Genomic DNA, 16466 nt, shown 5'->3' on the forward strand with positions numbered 1-16466 from the left:
GCTACTTTTTAAGTAAATACCTGCAGTCAACTTGTGCAATATGTTAGGAGATAAAGAACATGGGAGTTCTTCATTTCACCTGTCACATCATTTTTCACAATGAAGCTTACCGGTAGTCCCCAGTCACGTGGAGTTTGTTTACAAGCACACAACCACCAGAGACCAGAGCCTTGTGAGTCACTCACTGTTGTGCAGCGAGAACCAGGTGATCTAGTCACCGTATGGAATTCACAACTAAATTTAGACATCTTCTAACTGTTAAGTTAACTGTCTAAAATGTGCCAAATGCTCTGCAGTTGTGCATTTGGTTTGCTAATTTAGTATCTAGCTAAGTGGCTTTAGCTTCTACTAAAAGCGTTGGAAGGTAGCAGTAGAGAATCCACCCTGCATTTTTTATTACGAGAAAAACTTTTTGAGCTGGGAWGTCTGTACTGAAAATAGTTTAGGACATAGACCGTACAAAAGGTTCGTAGTGCTTGTTAGCATTGATTACAAAGTCTCAGTGGGGTTTGAAAATATCTCCCCTTGTGTTCAGTGACGGTATTACTGAATATCCCGGTATGGCACAAGGTCGGTATGACAATCTGGATACCTCCCAAGCCTATCTCTCCCTCTCTCACCAAGCCTCATCCCCTGTCACTCTCAAGGAGCGCAGTTGTTGTTGCTCGACCACGCGGTGTTGCCAGTTTAGTGACTTTGTCGCTATATTTAGCGCGTTTTCAGACCCCTCAGGCTGCCTTTGGGAGTTTTGCCACCGATAGTTTCTATAGTTTTGATGACATTTAGCGACTTCGCCCACTAAGTTCTGTCGCAAACTAGAGTGGGAAAAGCTGTCCGAGTAACAGAAGTCACAGCAAGGCAGAGAAGCACACYGGGAGGGGGTGAAAACGCTATGTCGGGAACCGCAGCTGTGCCACAGCAAGGCAAATTGGTGCTGTGACGTRGTCACGCCGACGGCAAAAAACGTKATCTAGCGACAAATCAAGGAGCCAATAGCGATTCTCACTGAGAAATAGTTGGCAACACTGTGACCGCGAGACCACTTGCCGTTCGCTCTTCAGTCTGCATGGTCAATGTAGCGACAAGATGTTGATGACCACAATGCTGTTTTCCACTTTGCCTCCTAATTTCTGTCCCGTATCATGCAGCCCTACATGGCAGTGTGGAAATGACCTCAAATGACCTGGAAATTAGAAATGGCTGAAAATGTTGAAATTATTTTGGGGTTGAAGTTTGATTAAACAATCAGAATGGAGAAAGACCCATGGAAATCACTTAGAATGTATGTGTTGCCACCCTATTATTCAAAATCAATACTGTCAAATACCGCCATACCGTAAACAATTAGGAAAATATTATGATATGTAGTACTGTCTGTTTATACAACATTCTTACAGTTGTAACGTGTGTGTGTGCCTGTCCTTCTATTTCCTTCCTCAGGTGTTAAATCAAGGCTCTCAAAAAGCCTACCCCCAAGGCCTCAGCTCTCACAGTGTACATAGAGACCTGTTTAAACGTGTGTGTGGAGGCATTCCACCCCACCCGTGCTGAGTTCCTCTCTGTGGATGACATATCATTACTGCAATTACAGGGCAGAATAACTACAACTACGAACACGCACGCACATACCCCCACACACACACAGCCTCTCTCTCTTTCTTGTAGGTATAGAGACAGCATACTCTGTTTTGAGCGAGTATGTACACACGCACGCACGCACGCACACACACACTGTACATGTGGCAGAAAGCTGGCAGGCCAGGGAATCCTGGGAGAGTCCCGTCGCCTATAAAGAGCCTCTCTGTCTCTGAGTGTGTGTTCTCCTCAAAGTTAACATTCTTACCCCGTTCTCTCTCCCCTCCCCCTCCTCATATCTCCTCTACCCACTCTCACAAAGGTACTCCTATGTGTGTGTGTGTGTTCTCCTGGTCTGAATACCTTTTGTAGAGGCAGAACAGTTGAATGGGACAGTTTCCCACCATGTGTAGAGTAGTAGTAACCATTACACTGCACAATACACTCTTTCAAGCTGTTTCCCTAAAACCCGCATGACAACTGTCCTCTAGAGGAGGAAAGGAAAGGCTGCAAGACGTTTGAAGTCACCTTTTGTGTTTAAGTGATGATTTCCTAGCCACCGTGCTTCTACGTCTGCATTGCTTGCTGTTTGGGGTTTTAGGCTGGGTTTCCGTACAGCACTTTGTGACATCTGCTGATAAAATAACTTTACTCTGCTTCATAAATACATTTGATAGATTGATTGATTGTGCGTTTCTCTAGCTATTGATCTGTAGTTGGCTGAAGTGTTGTTGTCATTGATAATGTCTGGAGCCTGGAGTTTACCCTGGGCAGGTCACATGGTGTGAGGGAGGAGAGGAACGTTTCAGTTGCTAGTGTTATGGTCTAGGAAAAACTCCAGGCCCTAGTGATGTCATCTCACCCCGTCTGCTAGCATTTGGCTCCCCTCTCTACTGTAAACACGCACACGCACACGCACACGCACGCCGGAGGAAACGGCTAGCAGTATGCATACCTGCATGTAGAGCTCATGTCTCCCTTTTTTCAATCCTTCATTCCTTTCACCTCGCGTAGCACTGCAGTTGTTCCTTCCCCTTTCTCTCTCTTTCTCTCTCTCTCTCTCTCTCTCTCTCTCTCTCTCTCAATTCAAGGGGAAACATATGGCATAGGAAACAAGTGAAATAGATAATAAACAAAAGTGAATTCAACTATACAAATTAAACAGTAAACATTACACTCACAAAAGTTCTCTCTCTCTCCCTCTCTGTCATGTGGGGGAGACTTGATGTGGGTCAGACAGTCTGTTAGGTGGATGAGAAGCCAGGAGTGACAAGCTGTGGTGTGTGTGTGTGTGTGTGTGTGGCATGACTGTGGCATGCTGAGGTCAGGTTCTGAATGACTATGTTCTCTTTATCTGTGGGGAAGTGTGGGTGTATGACACCTTAGTGTCTCGTGTTTAATGTTATATTAGAGAGGCGCTCTTACACAGGACTCTCTGTCTAACAGCAGACACACACATATACACACACACACTCCAGACAAGTGGATGATTGTGTTCCTGTGGAATTTTTCAATCAGACTTTTTATCCTCTCTGGAAATCAATACTGTCCCTTATACAGTACACTAGGGAAGGAATGATGTGCGTGTGTGTTTCCGTGTGTGTGGGTTTCCATGTGTGTGTGGGTTTCCATGTGTGTGTGTGTTTCCGTGTGTGTGTTTCCGTGTGTGTGTGTTTCCGTGTGTGTGTGTGTGTTTGTGTGTGTGAAAAGCTGCGTCAGTATAGGGTCATCAGTTCTGTCTAATTCACCCACATTACTTTTGCAGACAGTGCACCATCTCTCCCTCCATCTCGCCTCCTCTCACTCCCTTTGTGTCTCTCTGTTCCTCTTTCTCTCCTGTGGTGAGGTGTGTGTGTGTGTTAAGACAGGGCGATATATTCAATTCATTTGAATGTATGTTTTTGCGTATATTCCAAATAGTTTTTATGTCCGCATGTCTCCTTCGCTCCTTCTGTGTGCCTTCCCATTTACACCAGAGATCTGTATATAATGACCAGATGCTCATGTCTCCGCCCTGACAATGGGAGTCGTTGTTCCAAAGTCGTGAAGGCAGGCGATAAGCTTAGGTCCAAAATATGCCCATAGACACGAAATGGGCTTATTTTGGACAGAGTTTGGCGAGAGTGAAACGTCTCGCTTCGCCTCTTCCTCTTTGTTTACACACAGCAAGCCCCTCCCCTTGCCACTCACAACAACAAAGATGAGAGATGACTTTTTCCTCTCTGACAAGTGGTTTCAACTCGCTCATATGGACACGGAAACGCACAGAGAAGTTATTTTACTGTGCCAGAGGAGAAGTTAACTTTCTACCGATACCCGTGTTATGTCTCAACCCCTCAAACTGCGTGAAGAGCAGACGCTACTAAACGGGAGTATCAATGAACACTGATTCTGGAAAATGTATCCACAGTTTGTCACCCGCGGCATTGCAGTACCAGGTTCCGCTAGCAGCGTTTTAGCCAAAGAGAAACACTAGTTGTCTAGTCTGTGTTTTATAAATGTGCAATACGCATTCAACACAATTATATAAGGAATTGGCAACTCGTTCTTATTCTGAGAAGTAAGGTAGGCCACTTGATTTCAACATGTGAACAAAGTGGACCGGCCAACATGCTGTTCAAACAGTTGGAGATGGACAGAAGGGTGTGTTCATAACAATTCAACTGTTACTTCTACCTTGTTAGCTAGCAAATACATCCAAGTTGGCTAAACTTGAAATATAAAGATTAGCTGGCTACTAACAAACACGTGGGCTTGTACTTGAGAGATTGTTGATGAGACCTGGGTTCCTTTTCTCTAATGCCTGTTACAAGAAGTTAGTCGTTAATAGTGACACTGCATCATGCATGGTTCTTGTAAAAATGTGTAATAGAAGGGGGGCATTTCCATAGACAGACTTGAAAGCCAGTGATTATTGCAACAAAAAAAGCAGATAAAACTATTTTGATAAAATAATGACATTATTAGTGGTCCTTATGGTTGTGGAACGCTCCCGCCGCGCTGCACCAGCATCGGAACGACACCGGCCTCGGGGACGAACCACAGGGACGTGGTGCATCGGAACGACACCGGCCTCGGGGACGACCACAGGGACGTGGTGCATCGCAACGACACCGGCCTCGGGGACGAACCACAGGGACGTGGTGCATCGGATGACACCGGCCTCGGGGACGAACCACAGGGGCGTGGTGCATCGGAACGACACCGGCCCCGGGGACGACCACAGGGACGTGGTGCATCGGAACGACACCGGCCCCGGGGACGACCACAGGGACGTGGTGCAGCGGAACGACACCGGCCCCGGGGACGACCACAGGGACGTGGTGCAGCGGAACGACACCGGCCTCGGGGACGACCACAGGGACGTGGTGCAGCGGAACGACACCGGCCTCGGGGNGGTGCAGCGGAACGACACCGGCCTCGGGGACGACCACAGGGACGTGGTGCAGCGGAACGACACCGGCCTCGGGGACGACCACAGGGACGTGGTGCGGGTCGGGCAGGGCTAGTTGCAGCTGCCGAAGTTGCGACAGCGTCGGACAGGCCATTTCTGCTGTCTCCGTTTAGGGTCGGTTATTCTGTCACGTTGTATAAATTATCGGAGACAGGTGCAGGAATATGTAATAGGGGTTTTTAATACTCCACCCAAAATACAATATGCCATGAAAAGGCACGAGGACGAAGCCCAAAACAAACACATATACAAAAACACAGGGTTGTAACCCAAACAAAAGAGCGAGGTTAAACCTCTAAAGATTACACGGGACGAGACCCATAATACACGAAAGCACGAAAGCCAAAACAACAAAGCACAGGTACTCACAAGACCAACGGACATGGGAACAATAACCCACAAGACAATGGTGAACAGAGGGAACATATATACAATTACTAATCAGGGGAATTGGAATCAGGTGTGCGTAACGAGATAGTTCAGTGACGCCTAGAAGGTCGGTGACGTAGACCTCCGGAACTGGTGCACGGAATGAGCAGCAGTACCGGGGGAATCCGTGACAGCCTAGGTATAATTTCACAAGCCTTGAATTCATTTGATTATTGCTGACTGTTTAAATGCAGTGTATTTCACCATTAATTGTACAGCAAAGCTTATTTAGAGAAAACATTTAAAAAATAGATACAGTGGGGAGAACAAGTATTTGATACACTGCCGATTTTGCAGGTTTTCACTACTTACAAAGCATGTAGAGGTCTGTAATTTTTATCATAGGTACACTTCAACTGTGAGAGACGGAATCTAAAACAAAATCCAGAAAACTCACATTGTATGATTTTAAAGTAATTAATTTGCATTTTATTGCAATGACATAAGTATTTGATCACCTACCAACCAGTAAGAATTCTGGCTTCCACAGACCTGTTAGTTTTTCTTTAAGGACCCTCCTGTTTCTCCACTCATTACCTGTATTAACTGCACCTGTTTGAACTCGTTACCTGTATAAAGAACACCTGTCCACACACTCAATCAAACAGACTCCAACCTCTCCACAATGGCCAAGACCAGAGAGCTGTGTAAGGACATCAGGGATAAAATTGTAGACCTGCACAGGCTGGGATGGGCTACAGGACAAGTAGGCAAGCAGCTTGGTGAGAAGGAACTGTTGGCGCAATTATTAGAAAATGGAGAAGTTCAAGATGACGGTCAATCACCCTCGGTCTGGGGCTCCATGCAAGATCTCACCTCGTGGGGCATCAATGATCATGAGAAGGTGAGGGATCAGCCCAGAACTACACAGCAGGACCTGGTCAATGACCTGAAGAGAGCTGGGACCACAGTCTCAAAGAAACCATTAGTAACACACACGCCGTCATGGATTAAAATCCTGCAGCGCACGCAAGGTCCCTGCTCAAGCCGCGCATGTCCAGGCCGTCTGAAGTTTGCCAACGACCATCTGGATGATCCAGAGGAGGAATGGGAGAAGGTCATGTGGTCTGATGAGACAAAATAGAGCTTTTTGGTCTAAACTCCACTCTCCGTGTTTGGAGGAAGAAGAAGGATGAGTACAACCCCAAGAACACCATCCCAACCGTGAAGCATGGAGGTGAAACATCATTCTTTGGGGATGCTTTTCTGCAAAGGGGACAGGACGACTGCACCGTATTGAGGGGAGGATGGATGGGGCCATGTATCATGACATCTTGGCCAACAACCTCCTTCCCTCAGTAAGAGCATTGAAGATGGGTCGTGGCTGGGTCTTCCAGCATGACAAACGACCCCGAAACACACACCAGGGCAACTAAGGAGTGGCTTCGTAAGAAGCATCTCAAGGTCCTGGAGTGGCCTAGCCAGTCTCCAGACCTGAACCCAATAAATCTTTGGAGGGAGCTGAAAGTCTGTATTGCCCAGCGACAGCCCCGAACCTGAAGGATCTGGAGAAGGTCTGTATGGAGGAGTGGGCCAAAATCCCTGCTACAGTGTGTGCAAACCTGGTCAAGAACTACAGAAACGTATGATCTCTGTAATTGCAAACAAAGTTTTCTGTACCAAATATTAAGTTCTGCTTTTCTGATGTATCAAATATATATGTCATGCAATAAAATGCAAATTAATTACTTAAAAATCATGTGATTTTCTGGATTTTTTGTTTTCGATTCCGTCTCTCACAGTTGAAGTGTACCTATGATAAAATTACAGACCTCTACATGCTTTGTAAGTAGGAAAACCTGCAAAATCGGCAGTGTATCCAATACTTGTTCTCCCCACTGTATATAAATCGTGAATTGCCCCATAAATGTGAAAACATTGAGATAGGATTTTTAGGCCAGCCCTTAGGGTGTCTGCTTGCTCTGTGTGTTGTGTGTGTGTGTGTGTGCGTGTGTGAACAGCAGCATTGCTCCTATAGTCATTAGTCAGCAGCTCTTTAGTATTGATATCACTCAGCAGCCCCAGTTAACAACACTACCTCACCTGCCTCCAGAGAGTGGTGTGTGTGGGGGGGGGGCTGTAGTGTAGTGCTGAAGTCAGTATCTGGAGTTAAATTGGTTCTGTGTGTGTGCCAACTGACCATGTGATCTCATGGGACAGTTTGTGATGTACAGTTTGTTTCAATGAACATTGAGGCCATAGGCCTTTTGATCTCCTGTCTCTGTAGGCCAAAACCAAGTATGTATGTGTACTCTATGTCATTTATGTAGTACCGTGAATTAATCGCTCTCTCTCTCTCTCTCCTTCCTTCCATCTCTCGTCTTTCTTGCTTGATCTCGCTCTCTCGCTCTCCTCTCTCTTCTCTCTCTCCTGTCTCTCTCTCTCTCTCTCTCTCTTTAAGGTAGGCCAGGTCAGTGTGTGTATGTAATGTAGTATTTAACTCTCTCTCTCTCTAAAGGTAGCCGGCCAGTGTGTGTATGTAATGTAGTATTTAACTCTCTCTCTCTCTTAAAGGTAGCCAGGCCAGTGTGTGTATGTAATGTAGTATTTAACTCTCTCTCTCCTAAAGGTAGGCCAGGCCAGTGTGTTATGTAATGTAAGTATAACTCTCTCTTCTCTAAAGGTAGGCCAGGCCAGTGTGTGTATGTAATGTAGTATTTAATCTCTCTCTCTCTAAAGGTAGGCCAGGCCAGTGTGTGTATGTAATGTATATTAACTCTCTCTCTCTCTAAAGGTAGGCCAGCAGTGTGTGTATCCATGAATGTACGTCACTATGATGATGACCGACCAGCTGATGGACTTAGTCCGCCTCCGCGGCTGAACGGGGAGCTGCCGCTTGATGCAACACATGGTTAATGGAGACGCAGCGCAACAGGTTGTAACACACACATCACCCACACATAACACACACACTCACAATGTACCAATCGCAAACGCAGTTCGGCTAGTGTAAAGAAGGTGTCCCGTTCAAGCCCTTCTCTGAGGGAAATCCTTAAGGAGCATTTTTCATTGTAACACCCAATAAAGAAGGTCCTACTAGAGATCATAGATGCCTGTCATACAGGCTGGTCAGATGACTATCTGCAGAAGACCCAGACACACGAGACGGTGTGTGTGTGTGTGTGTGTGTGTGTGTGTGTGTGTGTGTGTGTGTGTGTGTGTGTGTGTGTGTGTGTGTGTGTGGTGTGTGTGTTGTGTCTCTACCTGTAGAGGAAAAAGCCCTCAGATAACAATTGAAGACATAACACATGAACATACAGACTGTTTGTTCGTCGATGTAGTGCGGTATCACTACAAACCCTGTGGGCGTGTCTCTATGTGATGAGGCTCTCCTCTGTAAACCTGGGCCGCCCGCTAGTACGCGCCATGGTTCCCATAGCAACAACATCAGCAGCAGACAATGCAGGAAGTGTGTGTGTCCATTTGCGTGTGAGGGAAAGGGCGAGAGCAGCTTAACGTCGCTATGGGAAGACGCGGATTGTACAGGAGGGGATATGAACGGGCTGGGAGGAAGACACATCTGTAGCACGTATAGTGTGTGTTTGCGTTGTTTGTGTGTGTGTGGTGGGTTTGCGGGGTTTGTGTGTGTGTGGTGGGTTTACGGGGTTTGTGTGTGTGTGTGGTGTGTATGAATGTGCCATGGCAGGACATGTGTTCCATGTCTACAGCCACAGTCTCAGCAACCTCCACATGGACACCATGACGGTAAGATGCTTCACACTCAAACAGCCCCCAAATATATGCAGTGGTCTTCAGTGTTTGAGGCCTGGGGGCTGTCAGAGTGTGTGTGTGTGTGTGTGTGTGTGTGTGTGTGTGTTTGTCCTGACTGAGTGTGAGTAACGTCTTCGTTTCCTTCTAATGTATGTCTGTGATCGATATGCTGTGTCTGAACCGGTCTGTTGTCGTTGTGTTTTGTCTGATCGGTCTCTCTGGTCTCGGCAGGTGATACTGGTACAGGTGAATCCAGGGGAGACCTTCACCATCAGAGCGGAGGACGGCTCGCTGCAATGCATCCAGGGTAGGTCGCACGCTTATGACATCACAACCCTAAGCCCCAGTTACACCTGTCTCGTTTTGATGACCTCATCCCTGTTCTCTGTTGACATCACAACACTGTGCTTAGCTAGATGTGTGTGTGTGATATTCAATGGCTTGTGTTGTGCTTTAAACATACTGGTATATAACAAGCTATTATAGACCAGGGGGCTTCCTGTAAGTCCAAGGGTGTGTCTCACTCTGATGACATCACAACAGAGTGAGATGTAAACCCCCCCTCCCTGAATAGGGCCTTTGTCTTTCTCTTCTTTCCCCCACCCCCCACCTCTCTCTCTGATGAAGGGTCTCTTTCAGACAGTACAGTCTTGGCTCAGACAGCCCCCCTCCCCTACCCCCTCTATGTTATTCTAGCTAATTACCCCAACCCTCCTCCTCCACCCAGTGTGTAATTCAATTAGGTCTCAGAGCTTTTGTCAGAGGCCAAAGAGACAGACAGACAKCCAGACAGYCAGGCAGGCAGGGASAAMATGTGGTTGTACTGCCAGAGTCTCTGAGTGGGTAGGACAGGTTTCCAGKCCAGTGTCAGGTACAGGTTGGGCCAGACAGCGTATGGGTTAAGGCACCTGCAGACTAGGTTCTGTTTGCTCCTAGCAGAACTTGGCTAGGCGAAAGCCAACGTCTGTGGTCGCATACTCCATTAATAACCTTTTACTGCAGTGGGCTGAATCAGGGTCACACAGAGTGTTTCTTGGTAGTCTTAAACAAATTTACTTTGAAACTAAAGTATACACCTTCACACACATGGTTGTGGGCTTAAAAAGAAGACACCTGCACCATGTCAGATATAGAGTTGAAATGTATTACATTTTGAGTTTGCATCCCAATATTACACTTCATATACATCACAGAAGAATGAAATATACTACATGAACAAAAGTATGTGGACACCGAACATTGCTCGTCGAACATTCCAAAATCATGGGCATTAATATGGAGTTGGTCCCCCCTTTTGCTGCTATAACAGCCTCCACTCATCTGGGAAGGCTTTCCACTAGATGTTGGAACATTGCTGCGGGGACTTCCATTCAGGCACAAGAGCATTAGTGGTATCGGGTACTGATGTTGGGTGATTAGGCCTGGCTTGCAGTCGGCATTCCAGTTCATCCTTAAGGTGAGGTCAGGGCTCTGTGTAGGCCTGTCAAGTTCTTCCACAACGACCGATCTCGACAAACCATTTCTGTATGGACCTCGCTTTGTGCACAGGGACATTGTCATACTGAAACAGGAAAAGGCCTTCCCRAAACTGTTGCCATAAAGTTGGAAGCACAGAATCATCTAGAATGTCATTGTATGTTGTAGTGTTAAATTGTCCCTTCACTGGAACTAAGGGGCAGAACCATGAAAAACAGCCCCAGACCATTATTCCTCCTCCACCAAACGTTACAGTTGGCACTATGCTTTACAGTTGGCACTTTACAGTTGACACTACTTTGGGCAGGTAGCGTTCTGCTCGCATCCACCAAACCCAGATTTGTCCGTTGGACTGCCAGGTGGTGAAGCGTGATTCATCACTCCAGAGAACGCGTTTCCACTGCCCCAGAGTCCAATGGCGGCGAGCTTTACTCCACTCCAGCCGAGCAGCAAAGGACAGACGATTTTTACGCGCTACGCACTTCAGCACTCGGCGGTCCCGTTCTGTGAGCTTGTGTGGCCTACCATTTCGCGGCTGAGCCGTTGTTGCTCCTAGACGTTTCCACTTTACAATAACAGCACTTACAGTTGACCGGGGCAGCTCTAGCAGGGTAGAAATTTGACGAACTGACTTGTTGGAAAGGTGGCATCCTATGAGGCTGCCACGTTGAAAGTCACTGAGCTCTTCAGTAAGGCCATTCTACTATCAATGTTTGTCTATGGCAATTGCATGACTGTGTGCTCAATTTTATACACTTGTTAGCAACGGGTGTGGCTGAAATAGCCAAATCCACTAATTTGAAGGGGTGTCCACATACTTTTGTATATAGAGTATAGTGTATAACAAAACCATTTGACATAGCGACACATATTTATATATATTTTTTAAATATAATTTTGATTAATTGTGAAATGATGAAAAATATTAATAACATTCCACCCATGAGGCCACTAGATGGTGATTTGGTCATAAAATACATTTGCTTGAAAAAATTGAAAACATTTGTCAATAAGGTTTTTTGTCCCTCTCGAGACACTGTTGCGACAATGTAGCCAGTAACACTTCCTCAAAATAGTCAGAATTAATCTAAGATAAATCTGTAATACATTTTTGTGTTTTTACAGAGGTCTCAGTCGTGCAATTATTATAAAAATATTTTTTACCCCTTTTTCATGGTATCCCATTGGTAGTTACAGTCTTGTCTCATCGCTGCAACTCCCGTACGGACTCGGGAAAGGCGAAGGTCGAGAGCCGTGCGTCCTCCGAAACACAACCCAACCAAGCCGCACTGCTTCTGGAGACAATGCCCACTTAACCCGGAAGCCAGCCGCACCAATGTGTCGGAGGAAACACCGTACACCTGGCAACCGTGTCAGCGTGCACTGCGCCCCGCCCGCCACAGGAGTTGCTAGTGCACGATGGGACAAGTACATCCCTGCCTGCAAACCATCCCTTAACCCGGACGACGCTGAGCCAATTGTGCGCCGCCCCATGGGTCTCCTGGTTGTGGTCAGCTGCGACAGAGCCTGGACTCGAACCCAGAATCTCTAGACCACTGCGCCACTCGGGAGGCCCCAGTCATGCAATTTTACACCTAGCTTCTACACCTAAAACATTTGGTGCAATATTTCACAAGTGAACAAAATGTGCATGAAAACTATTCGTCTCACGTTGAATGACAACAAACACTTCATAGAAAAATCCATCCATAGTTCCCATCTCTACCGTTGACCAATCACAGACGAAGGGGCGTAGACTTCAGCTACTGAACTTCCACTTGCCTCGAGAGAAAAAGAACAGCGGGGGAAACTACTGCCGAACAAAAGAACGAATAACAGCTTCTCTAAATCTCCTCATAATATATGCAGGAGGTGTTTGGACTAGATAGCATGCAACAGGCTTTAGGGTTGGACAGTGTGTCTGTGTGTGTAGGAGGTGTTACTTTGCACACTCAGGTTGAGGAAGCAGACAGGAGAGGTCACTGGAACAGACCCCCCACTACGACCACACACACACACACACACACACACACACACACACACACACACACACACACACACACACACACACACACACACACACACACACACACACACACACACACACACACACACACACACACACACACACACACACACACACACACACACACACGTACACACACTCAGGTCACTGGGTTTAGTGAGAGTTGGGGTGAAGCAGTGTGTTTGAAGACCATTTGAGCTGTTCTTTATAGAGTGTGATTATTGAGACCTCAGAGCAGTGTGTGTGTGTGCGTGTGTGCGTGCGTGCGTGCGTGCGTATTACAGAGACTGGAGTTTTATATAAAGTAACCTCTGTTTAACTGGAGTACTGTGGTACACACACTGCTCTGACTGCACCAGCCAATATACTGCACTGTCCAAAGACAGATTCTTCAAGACAGAGTCTCTATCTCACTCACTCGTTTCCCCTTGCTCTGTCTAGGGTTCAATACCGGTGACCGGTATCCCGGTACTTCCCAACCAAGCTCCTTCCTGTATTCTCGATAAAGATAATCATTTTTGATCCACTTAACTATTTCCCCTTACCTTCTCTCCCCTATCACTCTCTCCCCTCTCCCTCTCTCCCTCCCTGAACGTTCTCACACTCACATCAAAGGCAGTGACTATAGAGTGTGTGTGAAAGCACCATGCTCTGGAATGTGTGTGCGTGCATGCATGTGTGCTTTTACCACAGCCATCCTAGAGCTGGCAGGATAATAGATTTATGTGTGTGACATCTGTAGGCTTTTGCTGTTGTATTGCTGTTACATGTATGGGTAATGTACTTTAAAGTATTTCCTGAGCAGGGCAGCTGTTGCAGTGTTGTAGTGTAGTTGAACTTATTTCCTGAGCATGGCGGCTGTTGCAGTGTGGGAAATGTAGTTTAAATTATTTCCTGAGTAGAGGGGTTGTTGCAGTGTGGGTAATGTAGTTTAAAGTATTTCCTGAGTAGAGTGGCTGTTGCAGTGTGGGTAATGTAGTGTACAATATTTCCTGAGTAGAGCAGCTGTTGCAGTGTTGTAGTGTAGTTGAACTTATTTCCTGAGTAGAGCAGATGTTGCATTGTGGGTAATGTAGTTTAAAGTATTTCCTGAGCAGTGTGGCTGTTGCAGTGTGGGTAATGTAGTTTAAAATATTTCCTGTGCAGAGCGCCTGTTGCAGTGTGGTTATAGTTTAATGTATTTCCTGAGCAGGGCGGCTGTTGTGGCCCCTTCCACTGGCCCCATTGATGTGGTCTCTTATCCAGTTGTGTGTGTGTGTGTGTGTGTGTGTGTCTCTGTGTGTGTGTGTGTGCCATCTGCTCAAAGCCAAGAAACTCTTTGATTCTCTCTCACCGACACGTGAGACCTTTCCCATATCTCTCTTTCTCTATCTTTCTCTAAGCCAGTTCTATGTAACATATAGTATGTTGTACTGTAATTATCCTGCACACAAAACTGGTTGCAGTCAATGAATCAGGTTGTATTCTGGTTGCAAAAGGACGTTTTGTCCACATCTTTTTAGAACCAGAAAAATACATCTTTATCTGATTTAAATGACCAGATAAGTTAAAGATGACATCATAGTCATCATGTTGTCATGTTGTCTTTACCTGGTTTAGTTGTAATCTGGTTCAATGTCACCTTCTCATCCAGGAAACACATTTACACCCAGGGAGCTTGGGTGGGCTTAGTGTTGGGTGGGCTTAGTGTTGGGTGGGCTTAGTGTTGGGTGGGCTCAGTGTTGGGTGGGCTCAGTGTTGGGTAGGCTCAGTGTTGGGTGGGCTCAGTGTTGGGTAGCGCTACATGTTTGGTTTGGCTTCAGTGTGGTGGGCTCAGTGGTTGGGTGAGCTTAGTGTTGGGTGGGCTTAGTGTTGGTGGGCTTAGTGTTGGGTGATTAGTGTGTGTGTGTGTGTGTTGTGTGGTGTGGTGGTGTTGTTGTTGTTGTGTGTGTGTGTGTAGTGCGTTGGGTTCCACTAGGTTTGGGAAAGCTGTCACTACGAGAATGAAAACCTCTCCAGGTGGTGTGTAATGGTATTTGGGCCCACAGGGCATGGAGTGTCTGAGTTCGTGTGGTTCTGTTTGCATGATGTTTGGAGACAACTAAATGAGAAAACAAAAAGATAATTACTTGACACATTGGAAAGAATTAACAAAAAACAGAGTAAACTAGAATGCTATTTGGCCCTAAACAGAGAGTACACAGTGGCAGAATACCTGACCACTGTGACTGACCCAAAATTAAGGAAAGCTTTGACTATGTACAGACTCCATGTACAGACAGCCTTGCTATTGAGAAAGGCCATCGTAGGCAGACCTGGCTCTCAAGAGAAGACAGGCTATGTGCACACTGCCCACAAAATGAGCTGGAAACTGAGCTGCACTTCCTAACATCCTGCCCAATGTGATGTGTGCAATCACAGCAGCAAGATTTATGACCTTTTGTCACAAGAAAAGGGCAACCAGTGAAGAACAAACATCATTGTAAATACAACCCATATTTATGTTTATTTATTTTCCCTTTTGTACTTTAACCATTTGCACATCGTTATAACACTGTATATAGACATAATATGACATTTGACATGTCTTTATTATTTTGGAACTTCTGTGGGTGTAATGTTTACTGTTCATTTTTATTGTTTATTTCACTTTTGTTTCTTATCTCTACTTCACTTGCTTTGGCAATGTTAACATATGTTTCCCATGCCAATAAAGCCCTTGAATTGAATTGGAGAGAGAGAGGAGAGACCACATTCTGGGTGAACCCACTTCCTCTCTCTCTGACCCCTGCGTCCCCTGTCCTGTACAGTTGGTTTGGTCTGCCAGTTCACTGAAGCCTGAAACTCTTCGGACCACTTCAGGCAAAATGGGGGGGAAACAAACCTTTGCTCTATCTGTGTGTGTTTGCTACTGAGAGAGTGCTTTTCCAGATTTGGAATTCTTGGCTTCCTGGAAGCTCAGGGATCAACTGGAYCAGTCCTCCCGCCATCCCTCTCTTCTTGCTCTTCTTCCTCTCTTTCTCCATCCCTCTCTTCTCACTCTTCTTCCTCTCTTCCTCCATCCCTCTCTTCTCACTCTTCTTCCTCTCTTCCTCCATCCCTCTCTTCTCACTCTTCTTTTTCTCTTTCTCCATCCCTCTCTTCTCGCTATTCTCCTCTCTTCCTCTTCCCTCCTTTCTCACTCTTCTTTTCTCTCCTCATCCCTCTCTTCTCACTCTCTTCTCTCTTCCTCATCCTCTTCTTCTCACTTTCCTCTTTCTCCCCTCTCTTCTCCCTCTCTTCCTTTCTCTTCCTCCATCCTCTCTTCTCCCTTCTTCTCCTCTTCCTCATCCTCTCTCTTCTCATCCCTTCTCTCCTCTCTTCTCTCCATCCCTCTCTTTCGCTATTCTTCCTCTTCTTTTCTCTCTCCATCCCTCTCTTTCCTCTCTTTTCTCTCTCCTCCATCCCCTCCTTCTCACTCTCTTTTTCTCTTCCTCCATCCCTCTCTTCTCACTCCTTCTCTCTCCCACCTCTTCTCCCTTCTTTTCTCTCCCCTCTCCATCCTCTCTTTCCACTCTTCTTTTTTCTCTTCCTTCATCCCCTCTCTCTCCTCTCTCCTCTCTTCTCATCCCTCTTCTTCTCACTCTTCCTTTTTCTCTTCCTCCATCCCTCTCTTCTCATCTTCTTCCTCTCTTCCCCACCTCTCTTTCACTTCTCTTCCTCCTCTCCTCTTCCTCTTTCTTCTCTCTTTCTCCATCCCTCTCTTTCTCACTCTTCTTTCTCTTCCTCCATCCCTCTCTTTCTCGCTCTTCTTTCTCTCCTCTCTTCTCCATCCCT

The 16466-nt window shown here is 46.3% G+C and overlaps 1 protein-coding gene across 1 annotated transcript; it reads left to right on the forward strand.

Moving 5' to 3' along the window:
- Positions 1-392: 392 nt before the first annotated feature.
- Positions 393-5717, forward strand: LOC139025265 (uncharacterized). Its single transcript, XM_070440343.1, has 2 exons — positions 393-1685; positions 1751-5717. The coding sequence occupies exon 2, from the start codon at positions 4530-4532 to the stop codon at positions 5082-5084; it is 555 nt and encodes a 184-aa protein (XP_070296444.1). The 5' UTR covers positions 393-1685; positions 1751-4529; the 3' UTR covers positions 5085-5717.
- Positions 5718-16466: the final 10749 nt, after the last annotated feature.

The sequence above is a fragment of the Salvelinus sp. IW2-2015 genome, unplaced genomic scaffold, assembly GCF_002910315.2.
Source record: "Salvelinus sp. IW2-2015 unplaced genomic scaffold, ASM291031v2 Un_scaffold2441, whole genome shotgun sequence".
Taxonomy (NCBI): domain Eukaryota; kingdom Metazoa; phylum Chordata; class Actinopteri; order Salmoniformes; family Salmonidae; genus Salvelinus; species Salvelinus sp. IW2-2015.